At 41.9% G+C, this 20397-nt stretch overlaps 1 protein-coding gene across 7 annotated transcripts in view; it reads left to right on the top strand.

The window, feature by feature from the left end:
* Positions 1-20340, top strand: part of LOC135294795 (OX-2 membrane glycoprotein-like) — a 38884-nt gene extending 18544 nt beyond the window's left edge. The window contains exons 4-13 of one of the 7 annotated variants that reach the window (XM_064410514.1): positions 212-268; positions 1609-1656; positions 1741-2076; positions 6987-7298; positions 7827-7972; positions 8848-9729; positions 14407-14530; positions 17286-17399; positions 18826-18931; positions 20046-20340. In XM_064410514.1, coding sequence (XP_064266584.1) covers positions 217-268; positions 1609-1656; positions 1741-2076; positions 6987-7298; positions 7827-7972; positions 8848-8985 — 1032 coding nt within the window. In that variant the 5' untranslated portion in view covers positions 212-216 and the 3' untranslated portion in view covers positions 8986-9729; positions 14407-14530; positions 17286-17399; positions 18826-18931; positions 20046-20340. Of the gene's footprint in view, positions 1-211; positions 269-1608; positions 1657-1740; positions 2077-6986; positions 7299-7826; positions 9730-12108; positions 12980-13121; positions 13374-14406; positions 14531-17285; positions 17400-18825; positions 19920-20045 lie in introns of those variants that run through there. The other 6 variants (XM_064410515.1, XM_064410516.1, XM_064410512.1 and 3 more) reach the window with 6 other exon arrangements.
* Positions 20341-20397: the final 57 nt, after the last annotated feature.

Here is a 20397-nt window from a genome sequence, read left to right as displayed (position 1 = left end):
CAGCAGCACAGCTGGGAAAACCTGAGTTTCTGGTTCTGACGTTTGTTTCATGTCCCCTAAAATTCAGTTGTGTCATAGAAGCAGGAGGTTTTCACGAGGTGCCAATTACTGCAGTTGCCTGGTGGGGAATGTCCCTAGAGTAAGAGCAAAGCATTTAAGAAAGGGGAAGTGGCACTCAGTGGATTGCTCTCTGGTCTCTCTGAGCGCACAGCTAAGATGATGATGGTCACTTGCCTGCTCCTCTCCTGTGTCTGGACCGCTGCTCCAGGTAACTCCCTTGTCTGTCTGGGTGTCTGTGTCTTTATCCTAACAGCGTTAGGGACCTCAGTGGCTGTGCCAGCCTCCTTCTATGCTGTTGGGTGCTGCAGTCCCCACTTTGCACCCTCCTGGGGCAAACCCAGAGATTACACAGCACTTGTGGCACTGTACTATTTACCTTGGGCTCAGGCATGTCACTGCTGGTTGCACTGACAGCATCCACTTCTTAATTTAGCACCAGTGCACCATAAATTCCAGAGAGATGTATAAAGGTATTGTAATGGGCAGATTACAAATCAGGCAAATCATGCTTGTATGTATCTGCTCAGGCCATCAAAAGCATGGATGTATTACCCTGGTTTTGTATTTAAAAATCATGTAGAAAAGGCTGAATTAGTTTCAAACTAGCTTCCATGATCATGGTTTGTAGTCTGCCTATGGCACTGCTGAGATCTAGAAAGTGAAGTGACTGGCACAGCTTGACAACTGGCTTCTTGGTCTTTGATGGAAATCTGCCTGGCCATGGTCACAGCCAGAATCTCAGAGCACTTTCTTGAGTGGGTTAGCCTAGTGTACCTCTGGGCACTGCAGAGAGCCTCACCTTCTCTGCAAAGATATTTCCCTTTCTTGTAAATTGAATTATGTTTTCAGTGCTGCAACTGTTACTGCTGATATCTCTCTTCCCATGCTGACATGCACAAATGAACTTTGAAAATTATTATGCCAAGAGAACTGTTGAGCTGAGCTGTCAGCTTCACATTGCCTGTACCCTTAACAATTTTTTCATGTCTACGAATTGGAAGAAGAGACTGATTGTTTTGGTTTTTTCCCTGGAGACTTTTAATACCAAGGCATTTATGCTGTGCAGGCCATCAGTAGGGTCTCTTCTGCAGCTGTTTCTCAGCAGCATGACTTCAATGCTGAGATAAGAGGACAGTTTGCCTCAGGTTCTCCCTGAGAACCCTTCTTGCTTTTTTCTTCCAGTTTTCTGATCCTTGCCAATCTCTGACAAGTGTGAATACTTATGTGTATAGTGAGACACATAATAATTTTGAGCATTTTTACTGATTTGCTACACCCCATGCCACAGGAGGGCTAAGAGGGTGGTATTGGGCCAGCAGCTGTTTGGTTGTCAGCATGGCTGAAAGTTTAGGGAATCTCTCTGTGGGTGCCCATGGGATAGCGGTCCTAGCAGACAAATCAGTGGCTCCCAACACCAGAACTGCCTTTCTCAGTGGTGCTCTCTGCAGCATAGTTATCAGGCTAGCAAAATGCTTGGTGTGAGAGATGGCAGGCCCAGTGAAACTCTCTGAGTAGTTCTTTCAAGTTGCATTTTCAACTTTTCCCTAGATGGAGGGATAGAGAAATCCTCCAGAATTGCTCTGCTTGGAAATGAAGGTGAGGGGCTGCAGGGGCCTTTGCTGGGGTTGGGCTGCAGAAGAGTGTGAGAAATGCTGAGTGTGGCATCTGCTTCTCTCCCAGCCTCTGTGCAGGTGATGAACAGAAAGGTCCAGTCAGTCCAGGCAGGAGGAAATGTTACTTTTTCATGCCGGTCAGTCACGAAAGAAGATGTGATACAGGTGACATGGCAGAAGGAGATGGATGGAGCTGAAGACAACATAGCAACTTATAGTAGGATGAATGGCCAAAAAATAGCCAAGGCCTATGTAAGCCACATGAGTTTTGCCCACAGCGAGTTACAAGCCTCAGCCATCTCCCTTCATGGAGTCACCCTCCAAGATGAAGGATGCTACAAATGCATCTTCAACACATTTCCCTCAGGGGCTGTCACTGGCAGGACGTGTCTCAAGGTTTATGGTAAGCCACTGTGATTGTGTATGGGTGCTTATCTGAGGAGCAAGTCATTTTTCCTGCGAAAACCTTCCCTAACATTGCTACATTGATGCAGCATGGTTCTCCCTGGCTCTCTTCCTCTCTGGTTTTACCTCTGATGGGAAACCAGCATTCAACAGTTCTTTAATTTTCTTCCCTTTCAAGTCAGCAACAGCAAAATTCAAAACTGACATGTAACTCATTACTTCCTCCAAGTTTTGCTGGCCCTGTCCTGTGCTGACAGCTCCCTGGCCACAGCCATGAACCCCGTGCTCCTCTGCTTCCTTTCACCGCTGCTCTCACCCCCTAATCCTGGAAATCACACAATTTTTTACTTGTTTTGCATTTGGTTGTAAAAAAAACGCATAGCATTCAAAATACAAAGAGGCACATGCATTACTGGCATAGCTGGAAGCTCATTTTGAAGCTAGAGGAAAAATAACAGCAGTTGGGCTAGGGTCAGGAAAAGGATTAAAAATTTCTTTTTAAAAAGGGGAAGGCCAAAATACTGTACAGCTCATGGGATTTGACACATGAATATCTGAATATCTTGAGCAGATCAGCATCAACTAGCTTAAAGAAGAGAGTTGAAACAAATCATGAGTAAAGGTGAGAATATTTGTCACCTCCATATGAAATCATCAACCTGCAAGTGCACCATGAAATAAAGACTAAGAGACTAATAGATGAACTCAAAAGAATGAAGAGTAACAAGCTGCTTATCTTTTGAGGAAAGCTGCTGGTTTTGTCCAGCTGAGAAAGCTGAGACATTAAACATGCTCTGATGACACCCTGTTGGCTCCTAGCTTTCTCAGGGATGAGACTGCTGTGGGGAAACTGGCAAAGATCATATTCCGTGTGGTGACTATTAGTGTCTGTGCCTTGTCACTGGTGATATGGCCCTTGCAGAGTATTTTGGTTATTCCTAGTACCTTCTGCTGACAAAGACATGGACATATATGATCACACACGTCTCTGGAGTCCTCTGTGTGGAGAAAGGAAGTTCCTAACTTATAGGGGAAAGGAGGTGGTGGTGAAAAATACAAGAGAAAACCAAGTCTGGAACAAAATTTCTTTTCCCTCTCTTTTGGGAAAACTAGGGCAGAAAGACAAATGATGAGAAATTCATGTGGTATTTCATATATGAAGAGGAAAATTCCTAAAGAAAGCCAGTTCTGAGTCATTCAGAGGGTTAGCACTGATTATACATTACAGGAAAAACATGGAAGTGCCTTGCAGAGGGATCTCATTCTTTTAATCGCATAAATCTAAACATTGAGGTTTCTTTTGGGTTTGGGTTTTGGTTTGTTTTTTTATTCTATCCAAGTGGGGGAAGCCTCTCCCAAGCTCACCAACATTTTGGCTATGGTTCATCCTTCACCAGAGCACTAATTCTAAAAAAAGAAAAGGGATGTTTCTCTGTTGGCTCAGATGAAAACGCATTAACTGAGAAGGGTTTAACTTCTCTCATAGGCTCATAGGTCACTGCCAGCGGCTGCCTCACCGAGGTCATGGTAGCCTTCCTGTAATGTGCTGTATCAAACCAGCCCTGGAGGTCACCAGGAACAAACTGAGCGCTTGGCACTTTGACAGCAGGTTTTAGTTCGTGTATGGTTATCTCATTGAAGCTAATTTATATGATGCTACTTAAAAGCCACAGTCTTGCTCTTTACACCCTAACTCCTAACAATGGGAACAGTTTGTCTGAACAAGCCCAGAGGTTGCCCCATGAGGGAGAGTGAAGCCAGCAGGAATCTCCCAAGGCTCAGAGGTTCAGGGCAGGGTGAGCAAATCAAAGTCACCAGTTGATAATTAAACACTGCCATATCTTTGCCCTCAAGAGGGGACTACCAGGGAGTTTACAAGCTGGTAATTGCCCAATTACTGCAGCCTTAGCAAGCGCGGCTGTTCTGGGACAGGATGGGCACCATCGCTGCGTGATGAGGGGAAGTGAAACCATGTAAGAACTAGATACAACACTCTAAAAAAAACCAAAAAATCAGGTATGATTGGCAGGATGTCAGACCTGAAAACAGCAAACCCAGGAAGAAGCAGAAATGTCCTACCCTGTGGCAAAATCCATTTCAGAACGGAATAATTTCAAGCAAGCTTAGTGGGTCTCTTTTGAGCAGTCTGCTGTGTTCCCCCTTCATTTTACTTTGGAAATATTTTGCCAAACTTCATTGTCAAAGAGGATGAGAATGAAATCCAGGATGAGGATTGAGGGAGAGGTATAGAGAGAAGGGGATGTGTCACATGAGGATAGGCAAGACTGCTGAGTCACAAAATTCCCTGGACATTTGCTGCGCTGACTTTGGAGACCGCCTGCCTTCACTGTAGTTGGCAACATTTGTCTGGAAGTCTTGAGCCCAGTTGGAAAAATGCCATTGCAATTTCTGAGACAGGGAAACCAAGGCACAGTGCTGCTGGTGAACACCCGTATGGTTTGAAAAAGCTTTCTGTCATTGTGAGGCATATTGTGATTCCTACAATCTTTTATAATTCTCTGTAACACCACTGCTAAGCCTTTAAACATAAAAAAACATATGAATCAGGTCATTAGCAGTGTCTAATTTCCTTTAATTACAGAAAGTCATTACAGATTAAGCTATTTTCAAATATTTGGGAATGCTGACAGGGCTCAAATTTGGGAACATCTGCAATACTGATCTGCAAGAGAAACTAAAGCAAGTACTGGCACACAATATCTCAGGTGAAGCCTTTTTCACTGGAAACAGATATTTTAATGAAAGGCAAAAGAAGCAGTTAAGTGTATGCATCAAACATGAACAGCCAGCACATACTAGCAAACAGTGTAGCAGGTCTTTTCTGTAAGCACTTACAAGTTTTGACAGTGCATCTGTTACAGACATTTGCTAGAGAGAAGCTCAGCCCTACAGGATCATTCATTGGGGTCCATTGTGAGAAGAGAGAAAACAGCTTAGTCAGAAGAAGAGCAGTGTGGAGTGCATGTGTTTCTGGCAAGACACTGAGTTTTTCTCATCCTCTGTGGTAACATCTGTGACTTCTTCTGCGATTGCTTGTGAATTTTGCAACCTAATATTTGAAGTTAATGATGTGGGTGGATATGCTATTTTTATGCATCCCGTGAGTGAAAGAAGTTCAGAGTTAATTTATTAATCAAAACATGAAATGTTTGTGACACTGGTCTTTTCATACCTGGGAGATTTTGAGATGTTCCAACTGAAATCCCCCTAAACACTTTCCTTCTTTTTCTCAGAGGTTTCAGCAACTCTGTTGGTTGAGTTTTTGTCTATGTTTGATGCAAAAGTGAGAAATACAAGTTTATTTTTTCTATGCTCGCACAACCATAGTAAGTAAATGAGGTCAGGCTTGTAAAAAAATCAAACAACAAACCAAAAGCAACAACATTGTTGGTATACAAAGTCTTGCTTCTACCCTCTGGCCGTTATGGCTTGGAAGACACAGACAACCTTTTGAGGTGCATCTGGAATTGTATCAGGAGGTTATATGTGCCATTACACATCTGGCACGCTCCTTTTCCCCTTTTTGCAGTGTCTGCTACACCTCACAGGCAAATCTTTGTTTGCCTCACAAAAGGAAAAATCATTGTTTTTCCTAAGAAGAATGAAAAGAATGTTCGTTTGCTCATTTAAAAGCAGAATTGCTAAATTATAGAGGTATGTTCTAGTGTTGGGATAAAAATTAATTTTAGCATAAATATTGCTCTTACCAGAGTTATTTTTATTATGTAAGTAATAATATACACATGGAATTCTACCAATTATAGCAGTGGATGCTTTTTTTAAACAGAGGACATTCATGGTAATTCACACTTGATTGAAACTAGAATTGCCACTGAACTTAAATTCTTGAAAAAAGCAATATTCTCAGAAACAGAGACCTAGAAGTAGAGTGTGATTTAGACCCCTATTCCATCAGCACTGAAATAGAAGGCAGGCTGGTGAGCTGCCATGCACAAACCCATGGATTGCACTCCCAAATTACACACCTCTATAGATATTGTGCCTCTGAAAACTGACCTTATGAAACTGAGCAGAGGCTTGAACTAGACATTCTCCTGAAATCCTTTCTGACCTAAATTATGGCATGATTTTATGCCAAGGGTAAATAGGCACCAAGGGATTTTATTAATTTTTAATTTTATGCTAAGGGATAACTAGGCTTCTTGTGTGTGAGTAAGCATAAATGATGCCTGTAGTTCATCCTTCTTCCAGACTAAAATTAAATGTGACAGCATCCACAAATCTTCTGAAGTGAGAGTGTTCAAAGAAGTGATCTTTCATGATAGTTGAGTGATACTATGACGCATCCAAAACCTATTTACAAGAGGAAACAAAGTTCTACAAGCACAAACCCTCCACAGGTGGAATCCTGTGGTGTAACCACATACAAATTCACTATTACTGTCTTGCATAAATAGATGCACTTAGTCCTTTGATTTGCAACTCTACACACCTCAACAGCAAAAGTGCTAAACAGCGGTAAAGCTAATCCTGCAGGTAATTTTAAAGGAAAATAATTCTAAGTCATTTAAGCAGTTCAGCTCTTTCAGAGAGAAAAGGACATATGACTTCACAGTTTCACTGCCTTCTGCTTTTAACTCAGCCATAATCACCACTTCTCAGTTGGGAGGCTGCTGCTAGTAACAGAACTGAAACAGATGCTTCCACCCTTTTGCCCTTTCTCTTGTCCAGCTCTTCACTTCCAGACTACTGTCTGATCACCTTCGTATTTATTTGTCACTGCCGGGTCTTTGGGAAGGGGGAGCTAAGATTAGATAGCAATATTTTCCTCTAAGATAACTGTAAATACAGATGCTCTTTGCTCAAACATAGGCAGAAACTAATGGACTTTGTTACTTTTGTCGTTGTTACTTTTGTTGTTTACAGCCATCTCGGATCCCAGAGTGGAAACTAAGCTTATATCCACTCCAGGCAAAGCTGAGGACTCTGAGAAAATGGTGGGGATGAGCTGCTCAGCAACAGGGAAACCAGCTCCAAAAATAACCTGGCACCTCCCCAGCATCCTGCAGCAGAAGCCAAGGGAGTACCACATAAAGTTCAGCAACCAGACCGTGACTGTCATCAGTAATTTTACCCACACCCACTCCAAAATCCTTCAGGAGTACCCCATCACCTGCATGATCCAACACCCTTCTCTAAATGTGACCCTGGTCCTTCCCACAGACAGCCTGGAGCAGGGTCAGTATGTAACTCTGCTCCTGCTCTGGAGTAGGGCAGAAATTGGGAAGCACCTCCTGGGGCAGAATTAGAAAATTCCTCAGAGGGTTGGAAGGTGGGGAAGGCACCTGGAAGAGCAGCTGTGGCTGGGCTTGGGAGGGATGGAGGAGGTGCCATGGAACATCCAGATGCCCCGGTCAATGGCACATAATGTCTTATTGCTCCTCAGGTCCCCTTACCCACCATGATGTGCCCCAGCCTCCCTGTCTCTGTCAGGGACTATTTATGACAGGGTTTCCTGTCACGTAATGTGACAAACCAACACATGGTTTGTCTCGGTACCAAGCACTGGGTAGCTCAGAGGGGCTGGGTTCTACATGCCTGACCTTAACATCAGAACAAGCACAGGTCTGCTGGCAATGCCACTTGTGTGCATCATGCTGGAATGTGCTCCCAGTGCTCTTATCCACCTAAGGTATGCTTGAAATGGGTTTCAGGGTTTTTTTTCTACTTCATGCACAAACTGAGTACCTGCTGCTTTCCCCACAGGTCCAGACAGCAGCATGGCACTGGCCATTGCCATTGCACTGGGGGTCCTAGTCCCCCTGGCCTCCCTTCTCCTTCTCACCTGCCTCTTCTACCGCTGCCTCAAGCACCTACATGACCCAGAGAGAAACCCAACCTGGCCCTGCTGGGTAGGTCTGCCTTTCCTCAGGATGCTGCCACATTCACCCCCACAGGTCTTGGGGTTCAATACCATGACCTGGCTCTGCCCAACCACACCAGGGCTACCTGAACACTGCCCAAGCCAGGCTGAAACTGGGCTGGAGCGGGACACAGGAATGAGCCCCCAGACAGCTGGGAAGGTGAAACCTGATTGTGTATAGCCAGCCTACAGGTGCCCAAAAGTGCTGGCAGCTAGAAAACATTCACTGTGAAGTGGGAACATCACTCTACTATCATATTTGTGCACATAATAGTTGTGTAAGCAGAGGCCAGACCCTTGCATGGGTCTTCTGCATTTCCTGAAACAACCTCCCTCAGCACAACCAGTGCAGCTCACGAAGGCAGAAACTTTGAGGATGGGCCTCAAACAAAATGTGGTCTTTGAGGAAAACTGTGCCTCTGTGAGGGAAGCCCAGGGTGCTACGCTAGGGCATGGGCTGAAGTACTGCTGGTTGTACACCAAGGCTATCCTAGTGCAGGGGGTGCAGGATACAAGCTTGAGGTGGAGATAAACTGAGGTGAAGCAGCATCGTTTCAGAAAATCACAGTCCAGTTTTGTGAAGTCTCTTCATCCTCCTTGCCGTACATACCTAGCATGTGCACTCTGGATTCTGGTGAACATTTTGGAGAAAAAGAAGCAGTGGAGGAAATTCAACCTATGTCTTAGTGTTATACCTCTAGGTCCAAGCTGAAGACTGCTGGTGGGATTGCAAGATTAAAATTTTAGTCTACCCTCACAAAGAGATGCAAGGACTCACTTGGCCATACAAATATCCAGGATCCCTCATACTTAAAACATCCGTATATTTTGAAGAGATAAACACAACAACCTCTCTTTCATCAGGTACTTCCTGCCTGCACCAAGGCCAAGAAGTGCAGGCAGTACGGAGCTGCAAGCAGGTGGGCTCCTGCAGTGTCCCACAGCCTTGGTACGCCACTGAAACCTGAGAACTACACATGGAAGAACTACAGAAACTCTTAAAATGGGACCTCAGGCTTCCAAGAAAACCTCCTGTGACTTTCTCCAAGATAAAGACAAAAAGGGACAATTTATAATATATATATTTTTTATTTTATTAAACTATAATATTCTGTTTCATAAGAAAAAAATGTGAAGTATTTATTTGAAACTCAGGCTGGCTGTGTGGATGCATTTAGTGGAACTAATGTATTTTTGGGGTTTTAACATTGTTGACTACTCTTTGATATTTTAACATTGCAAACTCAAAAGTGGATGGGGGATTGTCTGAAACAAGGCAACATTTTGCAAGGCTGCTGGCTTGAAAAGTGTTGCTGATGGACCTAAGGTGCCCCTTACCAGGAGCTGGGCTATAGAAAACCTGTGGAACAGCCCAGCGCACTGCTCTGAACTTCAGATGTTGAACTTGTTCCCTAAAGGACACAAGAGATCAGGCCAAGACTGCAGCCAGCCTGAACTTATAACCCAGGTGCCAGGATTAACAGGCTTCAAAAGCCAAGAGTCATGAGGAAGTGCCAAGTCCAACTTCCAGTAACCTCTCCTGGAAAGCAAGGTAAAAGGCACATAAATGTTTCCTTCTTTCTCAGGGCTTTTCACAGCCCCCTTCTTAATATACCTGATCTATCACAGCTGCCTTGTGTTTCCTGGCATCCCACCGACCTGCAGGAGGAGCAGGGCAATAAAAGGGTAGTTGCAGGGTTAGTAGGTTGTCCAGTGCATTTTGTTTGTGTCCTGGTGTAGTGGCAGGTGAGTGCAGTACGAAGCGAGGCTGAGGAGGTGGGTGCTTAATTTATTTCCATGTGGGCAGATAAGTACAAATGCAGGGCAAGGAGTGTTGCCTATTCTGACTACACTTTGCTTTTAAGCAGTGAGTCAGATCTGAGCTGTAATCTCCTGTAATTCCCTGAATTGCACCATATGCTCATGAAGTCTTTGAGTTAGGGAAGGAGAAATGAGCCCACCTGGCTCATGCTGGTCTTGTGGGAAGCCACCAGTGCAGGCTGCTTCCTCTCATTCTGGCTTCCCGGAGCAAATGCATGTAATCTGGTTTTTCCTCATCCATGTATTTCAAACGGGCATCCCACATGAATCACTAAATTGTAGTCAAAAAGCCAAATGAACTAATACAGAAGTGAGTTGAGAATGAGTAAATCTGATCTTTGCTATAAAATACTTCTTTTAAACCCCCCTAATGCCTACAATTAGTGAGTGAGGGGAAAGAGGAACTGGCTGCAGCTGTTACAACTGTGTTTTTTTCTCCATAGCCCCCTAATTGTCAAAGGAGGAAGTAATGGTTTGTCCAAACTTTTCCACCATTGCTGCTTCGTTTCTTCCTCGATGAGGGAAGAGGCCGGGGAGAAGGGTTTCCCCTGGGTTTGTGGAGGGCAGGAATGGGGTGGAAAGCCCCTGGCACCCTTCTTGGGCAGGCTGTGTGGTCTCAGCCCTTGCCATTCTGCAAAATCTGCACTTGCAATTTAGAGCAGTTTGAGTTTTAACATGAGGTTTCTGCTAGTGTTTAGACTAAGGTTTTGTTGTTTGTTTTGTTGTTTTGGTTTTTTTTAATTAAAAAAATCACTTGCAGAAACAGGGAGTTTAGACATGAGTAAAGAAAAGGATTTCCTGAGGGAAGAGAGAAAGGCACAATGCCAGTGAGAAATCTATTCAAACCCCGGAAAATGCTAGTGATTATCTATTATTGTTTTCTACAAGCTGATCACCTGAAGTGTGAGAAAGCAGGGCTTGGAGTAATGAAAGTATCTGTTTATGTCTGGGATTGTAGTTTCTTTTACTTTTTAGCTGAATGTAGAAATTTTTAGAGCTTTTAGAGGTTTCTGATTATGAGCATGATAGGTCCAGCAGCTGGATGAGGGATGCAATGGCTTACAAGTAAATTTCTGTACGAGATTTATTTTTCATTCATGAAATTAGAATGAGAACATGACATCCAGTCACAGAACACTTAAAACCAATACATGTACTTATCTTCATACTATACAAAGTCATCTGCTAAGATGCAGTACCATAAAATGCTGTGTGCTACTGCTGTGGTGTTTGGTTTCACGTAGCAATGAAATGAATGCAAGAATACAGGCTATGGATAATTAAGTGGCTGATAGCTATGGGTCAAAAAAAGAATAAGAAATAGATACAAACCATCTTTTTTGGAACAAACAAAAGCATGACTGAGGGAATCAGAAGTTTTGATTATGAATGATGAACATCCTAACTGCTGTTATGAGATTTCTTTGTAATTAGCTTGTGCGTGTCTGTCCAGTTACTTCTGTTAACAATTTGTAAGAATTCCTTGGAGGTTGTATTTCAAATTGGTTTAGTATTTGTTTTAATAAATGTGTGATTTTAATAAATGGGTGGGTTTGATCCCCAACACCCTTTTCTTACTGTGGTGGAGGTGGTAGGTGAAATTGGTATGGAGCTTGAAATAAGAAATAGAAATAAAACTGGTAGGACGCAAGCAAATTTAAATGAAATGGACTGATTTATTTTTCTGCTCCGATACAAGGGATATGAAGCAGATTAACTTTGTAAGTAAATGGAAGCAGACCATATTTTTAAAATAAATTTTATAGGAATGTTCTGAGCTAATACTACCACCACCACAAAAACATTAAAAAAATTAAAAAAAAAAAAAAAAGAAAACCAAAAAAACCCCAAACCACCACCACCAACAAAAAAGCCCAGGATTTTTGCCTGTTTTGAAGCTGGACACTTGTCAGTCTCACCCAACTCACCTTTGACCTCTACGTGCTACTGCATTTTGTCCAGCCTCAGGACAAGTAGTGTTGAGGTAGGGTATAATTTCTCCTAACTGATGGAAAAAGGGCAAGAGGGAATGCCACCTTCCTGCTTGCCTTTCACTTAGATAAAACTTGTTTTGGGTTTATGTGTCTCTCTTTATAAAGGAAATGTAGCCTGTATCTCTCAGCTTTGGGATCCTTTGACCCTGACATTAGCTGGTTTGGGTTAAGATATTAACTCATGTAAGCATCCTTTTAAACAGTTGAGATAAAATAAAGTTTCTTCAGGCTGTATAAAATGTCCATGCTTCTGTTTTGGAGTGACAGGCTATTTCAGAGGTATATTATGTTGGTATTTTTCTCTGCCTAGATACTGGGTTCCTGGTTCTAAGAGAGCAGTAAGATGCAAACAAATTGGCCCCAACAGCTCTGGCAGAAGACGTGACTTTGAAAAGTGGCTGAAATGTTTGTCTTAGATATTTTAGGCACTGGTTGAAATAGGAAAAATATTCTTCTTTGGAAACCAATGCTGGAGAGGCATGGGACTAAGTTTGTTCAGTGAAAAGAAACTTTGTTTTGGTTATAGACCTTTGAAAGCATCATTCATCAATTCCCTTTTGTGTGACCCTGAGGGAATGATTCATCTAAATACCACACCAGTAAATTTTCTTATTAAATCAGACATGGAAGAAAATATAACCCATTGTTTTTCATTCCGTTTTCAACACTGAGCCCTTGGAAATCAGCTGAAGCAAGAGAATTGTATTAATTGATTGCATTTTTATCTTCTATAAATTAGGCTATCAAGCCAGCCAGATGCAAGTCACGTGTAATTTTGTTTTCTTTCTCAGTACACAAGAAATTGCTTATGTTTTTGGAAGCCATACAAAGGGCCTTCTCATAGCTCTGCTGCTTTCATCTTAGGACACATAAAGCTATGTGTGAAAGGAGCACTGAATACTAGTCCAACTCTTTGCGGATGGATTCTGTTGTAGTCTGCTCAACTTTGAGAAAAGCTACCTGAAATTTCTGGGAAGCCTGAAAAGATCCTCAGTCTAAGACCCCTATACAATACAGAGTTTTAAATTTCATAACATGTCAGAAGCTGTGGTCCTTAACCACCCCAAGGAAAAGGCAGCTTTGTCTAGTAAAATAGCATTTGAAATTGTATATGAGAGGCTAAGATGAAAACCTTGCAAAAAACCCCCTACACTTCTTAGGGGAAAAAAAAAAAAAAAAAAAAAAAAAGAAACCACCACAACAACTCTTTTTTTTCCCAATCAGAATATTTTATTTTATATTATCCTTTAGGTAAATTACAGAAAGCCCGTGTCTCATCCTAAACACCAGGCTTACATTTCAGTTTAAATAAATCAATTTGCTTTAAGCCTTCCTTTTTTACAGGAATGTAGCTATTTTCATACAGTAGATTGCTTGTGAGTTGTGGCAAAGCAGTGACACCTGCTGGTATCTCCACACTGCCCTCCTGATGGAGAATCATCTCCTGCTCTTGTTTGTGACCCCTCTGTGCCAGACTTATCTTCTCTGCCAGCCATCTCCATGCCTTGTTCTGCCTCCTCGACCACCAACAATGAAGGAAAATAAAGGCACTTCACCTGGAAAAAGGAAGGGAATGTGGGCTGCAGCTGTGTGGAGATGTGTAACATGTGGGGAGCACTTAGGGAAGGATGTGCAATTGTGAGAGGGCAGCTTGTACTTACACAGGTCTTGCTAGACACCTTTCTGTGAGGTCAAATCTCAAGCTAGATGAAGATGTCAGGATTTGAAACCTTCCCAAAGATTCCTCCCTGTGGTGCCTTTGTGTATGTGTGTGGTGGATGTGTGCATATATAGATGGAATAAATATCTACATTTGTGCATACACAGTATGTCTACACTTCTACAGAATTACTTATGTAGATCAGCAGTACACACATCTGGGGGATACCAGCAGAGCAGGCTCCTGGCAGACAAATGCTGGGAAAAAACATTTCACATAGAATATCTCCCTGGAGGATATGTGTCAGGAAGGATGAGACACTTCTCTTGTGATAAACCATCTTTTAGAAAAACAAACACAAATAGATCAAAAGTTCTGGGTTTTGATACAACCTGATACCAGGAAAGCACGAGACATTATCAGTATTTATTTAAAAACATAAAATAATCCTTCATCTTTGGTACAGTTATATTGCTACACTGTTCCTTTCTTTCCTTCAAAGAATAAATGAGCACAAAATTCTGAATGCTGCACTCTTGGTCCTAGACTCTGGAAGAGGACAGCAATAAAATACTGGCATCACTTCATGTTCTGCATGAACTTACTCATTTCTTTTTGCGGATGTTCAGAAGAGCACAGTCTCTCTCTTAATATCATCACATTGATACTAACAGCTGCATTGTTCTTACTGGTCTTGAGTGTAATGAGACTAAATAACTGCAGAAGGAACAATAGTAAGAATAGTTTCCCTTTTCTTGCAAATGAGGTGTCTTGCCTCTGTTCACTTTGCAATTTGCTTTTCTCTTTCTTCTTGGTATTTTCATATATGTATTATGGAAACCCACCCAGCTAGTAACAGCATCTTTAAAATAGCACAATTCACTCTAAATGACAAGGGGTGTACACTAAGCATCCTGTAACTAATTGACGGTGTGGATTTTTTCCCAGGCAGAAGATACACAGTGCACCCAGAATTCCTGCAAAGAAGACAGGCTTACAGCAAGACCTAGGTGCGACAGCCTCTCTGAGCCTGCACACACCAAAAGACCAACACATCCCTTACCGAAACGAGGTAACACAAGCACCCAAGTGATTATTCACATCCTCCATTAGGGGTCTCTGTCCTGCCGTGTTTTTGCTGCATGGGACGGCCACACCCAGCAGGGTTTGAGCCAGACCAGCCAGTCAGTCGGGTACGTATCCCAGGATGCTCTTAGATGTCTCACAAGCAGTCAGGCAGAAGGATCTGTGCTGTGGATGGGCCAAGACCAACAGAACTTGGCCATGACTGGTATTTGGGGAAAAGGAAGAAAAAAGATCAAGGGCTTGATCTGGGAAAGCTCCCTTCCATCTCTGTGTGTAATTACATGAGGTGTTTCAGAGGTGTGCTTTTGAAGTGCAGCCTCAACGCAGAGCACTGTCTGTGGTAAGCACCTAGTGAAAAGGAATTATATATCATTTACCCAAGAATCTCGGAGTCCCCTGAACTTTATAAGAAGTCATGCCCTAGTTGGCTAAGGAATTTATGTGGGGGGTTTTTTACTTAAATTTGTGTTTAACTTAGTGTCAGTAGAACAAGATTAAAAGCCCGAGAAAATTAAGAAATAGCTGAACTTGAACCTGCAGTGTGAAAAACACCAATCACTTGTTTTTAAGATTTTAAACGTTTAATAGTAATTAAATGGTTATAAAAATAGTAATAGAGTAATAAAAATTGAAACAATTTGGATTAGGACAACATGAGACGATAAGAACAAAGTGTTCAGGGTACCTTTTTCTGGGCAAAATAAACCCGAAAAAAGGACACACATTAACAGAAGATTAACCCTTAAAAACAGCAGCTTGTTGCACATTCAAACATCTCATACATCATGCATAAATTGCATTCAAACAAAGGATTCTGTCTGGTCATCATCAACTTCTTCCTCTTAATCCTAACCACGCCTTCATGACTGAGCAAGGTGGGAAGAAGATAGTTTCTCCTGATAAAAGAGCAATAAATTCTCTTTCTCTGAAAGATGTAGGTGTCCTGTGGCTGCTATCTAGTGTGAGTACCTCATTCATTTTTTAAAAAACATCTTATATAGCACAATTTCTATTTTAACATTATGTTATAACCTAAAACTATATTTAACATACTACTTAAGAAAATTAGTACAGCATAACTTTCTGACATAACGCATACAATATTCATTTTAATATTTGCAAATAGTCAATTTATAAAACTATACATTTTTCACATGCAGGTAATAACTACATAGACCTATACACCTAAGAAAACTTAATGAATAGAGATTTGTTTACTGGAAGCAAATTCAATAGGAAATTGCTTAGGTAAGAGGAGTTCTGGGTTATCTTATCTTAAGGTAAATGCATCTTAGCAGTGACTTAGTACAGTAAGATAAAAAATTAGGGGTCAGCAGAAATGAATTACATATGTGCTGGGAGCTGTCAACATGAAAGGTCATCCAGAGGGCAGGTGACGAAGACAATAACAAAGACCCTCTGATGAAGTAACAAAGCCCCCCTAATCAAAATAATAACGGGTAAAGGACATAATATGGCAGCCCTGCTACACACTAAGACAATATTGGAGAAGACACCTTGGATGTAATGGCTGGGCAGACTCTGGGAGGGGCTGTAAGGAAATCCTAAGTGTGACAATGTATTTAAACCCCAGGGAACTGTGTCTCATGGGACATGCTCATGGCAAAAAATTTCCAGCATGTCTCCAGCGCTGTGATAAAGGAATGCCCTATTTAACAGAATTTTACTGTTGGATTTAAGTTCTTCAATTCACTAGTTGGAGAGATTCCCCAATCCACTCCCTGAAAGGAAAACACCACCAGTGAGTCTTCCATTAAAATATTAACTCATCAGCATTGTGCTTTTCTTCTTTGGACTTTCAAATAGTCTCTTGGTATCTAACAACCTGATATCAATGAACTGCAACCACCATTACAACCATTTCGTATCATCAATGATATGAAATTACTTTTTCAGAGTTGTTTAGCAGCAGACCCTGACTGTGGTTGCTGGAAGAGATGTTGAAAGTGTTATAGATGGATAATGAGATGACTGGCTCTCGCATTTAAAGGATAACTATTGTGTGAATATTAAGAAAAGTTTTAGTGATGTATAATTATGTTATTGTAGTTTAGATATCCTCTGTTCTCCCCATAGTTCCCTTCCCCCCCGCTCTGTATTGTTGCCATCAGACAGCCTGGGTTGTCTAGGACAGGTAGAGAGAAGGCATGCACAGGTGTCCCTTACCTGGGGCAGTTGGGAATGGAAAAGCTTGTTGCTTAGGGGGTGAGGCATGGCAACATCTCATCTACAATCAAGTTACAAGAAAGCATTTATCTGTGCCATCAATAAATGGCACAGAAGAGCTGACTCACAGACTTTGGGAAGGGCCAGGGCTGGCTGATGCAACCCCCAGGGGTATAAAAAACTGCGCATCCATCTTGAAGATGAACCAGACACATGGTATCCAAAAGGGCAGTTCCCAGTGCTATAACTTTTTCCTTATGTAGTCCTTTTGTTGTATTTTGTTAAGGTTTAATAAATTTTTTTTTTAATTTTCAAAGTGAGCAGTTGTTTCTCACAAAAGGGACTGATGAAGGAACTTGGGCACTGGATATCAGTTCTTCTTTCCTCTCCTGGAGAAAGAGGTCTTTCAAAGGGTCAGGGAAAGGAATGTGGAAATATTCCCAAGTCTGTTCTCCACACTTCTAGGCTGGCCAGTGATGAATAAAAGACAGTGCACTGCTAGAGGATGTGCCGATTAATTAATTAATGATTTATGAGGTTTATGTCTGTTACAGGTAAAAATTGATCCAGCCAATTTAATAAAAATAAAAATGAAATTTAGTTGCGACTGATATAGAGTTCTGACAGCCAACAATCAAGGACAGCACCAATCCCAGGATCGAAGCTGGGTGAGCACAGATTTGACCTCCATCGCACCGAATCCCCCACAGTTCACAAATGCCTCTTGGCAGAGTCTGTTCTTATACCCTTTTTCTTGCCTGGGGTGGTAGTCCCTTTGTCTCTCCTCAGGGTTCCTCATATTCATATTGCCTCTATTCTCTGTCCTGTGCTCGTCTGGGAACTGATGTGTGTCCACTCTTCGGTTACCGGAATCCGTATTCAGATGTATGTCCTTGATGATCCTGTCTGTCTAAGATGAACATCTTCATGGGCCATCATCACTGGGCATTCTCCTGTTCATACCAGTGAGAACGACCATCTCCTGTGCAGGCTGGGTTCACTTCGTGTGTTAATGACACACCTCCTCTTCGGCTGCCAGCTGCAGTTTCACCACCCTGTGAAGCAATCCCCTTTTCCCTTGCTAGTGTGATTTTAAGGTTTTATATTTTATTCCTTTATATGTATATATATATATTCTATCAGCACAAATTACCATAATACACATAACAATGTCCAAAAGAAGACAGAGATGTCCTATAACTTTATTCAAATGAAGGGAAAGGCCATGTGACAGCTCCCCTGGGGTCTTTCAAATTGTTGAAGAGTACAGCCTCCTTTTTATCCTAATTTCCTGCTTCATCACCCTCTTCCCTCTCCGTTGGCTGAGGTACTTGGAAGGTACAGGTTTCACGATAGGGCCACTACATGTTCCCTTCTAATATGCACACAACCACCTTTGTGTCTTTGTTCTTCTCTGGGTTCAAGAATTTATCAAGGCCTTGGCTGAACAACATTCAGTGTCAATTAGTAACTCTTCTAAACAGTCTCTGCCCCTATCTCTTACGAGTCTGCTTGTAAGCCAAATTCCTCCCATTCCTTTCAATGAGAAATGGGAATGGCAGCCATTTGGTACTCAGGGAAAGCAGCCAGACTGCCTAAATTCCTCTGACAAATTGTGCCCAGGGTTGCCTCTTCACACAGCAGGATTTTATGCCACTGAGCTTCTTGGTGAATGGACCTTTAGAAAGTAACCTCAGGCTTCTTGGCCAAGGGACCTTTAGAAATTAATCTCAAGTGATGTTTTAAGCAAGAGTTGCTCAGCATTAAAGGACCATCATTCCTCAAGTTCTGAAAATCTCATGCTAATTCAGTTTGCCTTGAAATCTGTTATGTTGCATGCATGAAGGTTACAGTGAGGGCTGCAACTTGGTATTCTTCAAATTAGAGGTTGGGTTTTTTTTGGGTTTTTTTGTTTTTTGTCTTTTGGGTTTTTTTTTTTGGTAGAGAATTTATCTGTGTATTTTTTCATGGTTGTCAACAATGCGTGTGTGCTCTTCCCTTGTGGTTTTGATTGGAAGCCATCAAATGTATGTGTATAAACATAACACAAGATGTTGTTTAAGTACTGTTTTCCAAAGTTAACCTTTTTTACAGAAAAGTGGAAATTGTGGAAAGAGAATATGCAGGCTCAGTACTGTGAGACAGTAACCAGTGGTACTCCAGCTGAGTGATTCAGGAGACTGCAGAAGCAAGGGAAAAGGTATGGCTTCATCTCCATATTTCTTGTGGGGGCTGGATTTAGGTTTCTCAGTGAATTTCCTCCTGATCTTACCAGGAAGATGCTGGAAGGGGAAGGGGGCAGCTTTCTCAGTGAATAGACAGTGATTAAGACACAAAGGGAGGTGTCTGGTACCTCTGGCATTCCAACAGAAGCATTTAGGGGTTTGGGAGTTTTGAATGGGGGCATGGGCTCTACGCCTCACAGTTTGGGAGGCTGGGTGTGAGAAACAAGGCTCACTTTTTAAAATTAATTTAATAAGGGATAAAGAAAAAGTAACAGCACTGAGTGCGTAGCCATAGCCAGATGCACACAGTTAACTATAACAACTCTTCTTATAAACTTTTTCATTGCATTGGTCAAATGCATATTCTTGAAGATTATTCATATACATAACTCCTCTGAGTTTACATGTTCTGGGAATTCTTTACCTTAGTTCCAGGAATTCTTTAGTTTAGCTGTGACCTGATCTTCTTAAGAGTACAGTAAGCATACCATAGTGCCACAATGCAGATGTGATTTTGAGAGCCTTATATTTTATTTTCTCAGAAGGTCCTGTAATAGATGAGTAATGCGATGATTGACTCTCACAATTAAAAGGCAAATATCATGTATGTTATGGATATGATAGAAATTCGTGCCAATGGGTTATAGATATATGTATCAAACATGCTATTAAAGGGGGGCCCAGGGTTTAATCCTAGAGTGACACCTCAGCTGGCTGACAAGGGTGGAACTCGGCATTAACACTTTAAGTGAAGGAAGGAACCAACATGAATATGATGAACTTTGAAAGGAGACAAAAGAACTCTGCTGCAGGCAAGAAAAAGAGTATAAGAACTGTCCCTGCGAAGCAGCAAGCGTGGACAAAGGGGGGGTTCAGTGCGATAGAGGCCGAATCTGCGTCCACCCAGCCTGTGTCCCCGGGGTCTGCTCTGTCATTTTTTTATTGGTGGCTGTTGGGACTGTAATACAGTCGTGAATAAATTTTTGGTTTTGTTTTTATTACGATTGGGTCAATTTTTATTTTTACTTATAAAAATCTATATATGTTAAGAGAAGTTTTAGAGATTTATAGTTTATGTTTTACTATCAGGGGACAGCCTGGGTTTGGGACATTTGGGAGGGTCGACTTGTCACAACAACAACAACTAACAACAACATCTGACCTCCAATCAAGATTTAAGGAAGTAAACTCCACCACTGGACAGCAAAGGAGTCAATGGACAGAACTTTGGGAGGAGCTAAAGGGTTAAAAGGCGAAACTTCCATTGTTTGGTTGAGCACATGGTGGGAAAGATCCTTTGCTCCTGGTGCAGAAGTGTTTTCTCTATTCAGTCTTCTATTGTGTTTTTGATAAGGTTTTAATAAACCTTTCTAAATTTTTGGAAGAGAGTAGCATTTCTCACAGTCCCCTGGTTTGTGATTTGACAGTTACTGATAGCCAA

Source organism: Passer domesticus, chromosome 2 (genome assembly GCF_036417665.1).
Source record: "Passer domesticus isolate bPasDom1 chromosome 2, bPasDom1.hap1, whole genome shotgun sequence".
NCBI lineage: Eukaryota > Metazoa > Chordata > Aves > Passeriformes > Passeridae > Passer > Passer domesticus.
The sequence above is the reverse complement of the archived record's forward strand: the minus strand, read 5'-3'. Positions and strand labels throughout refer to the sequence as shown.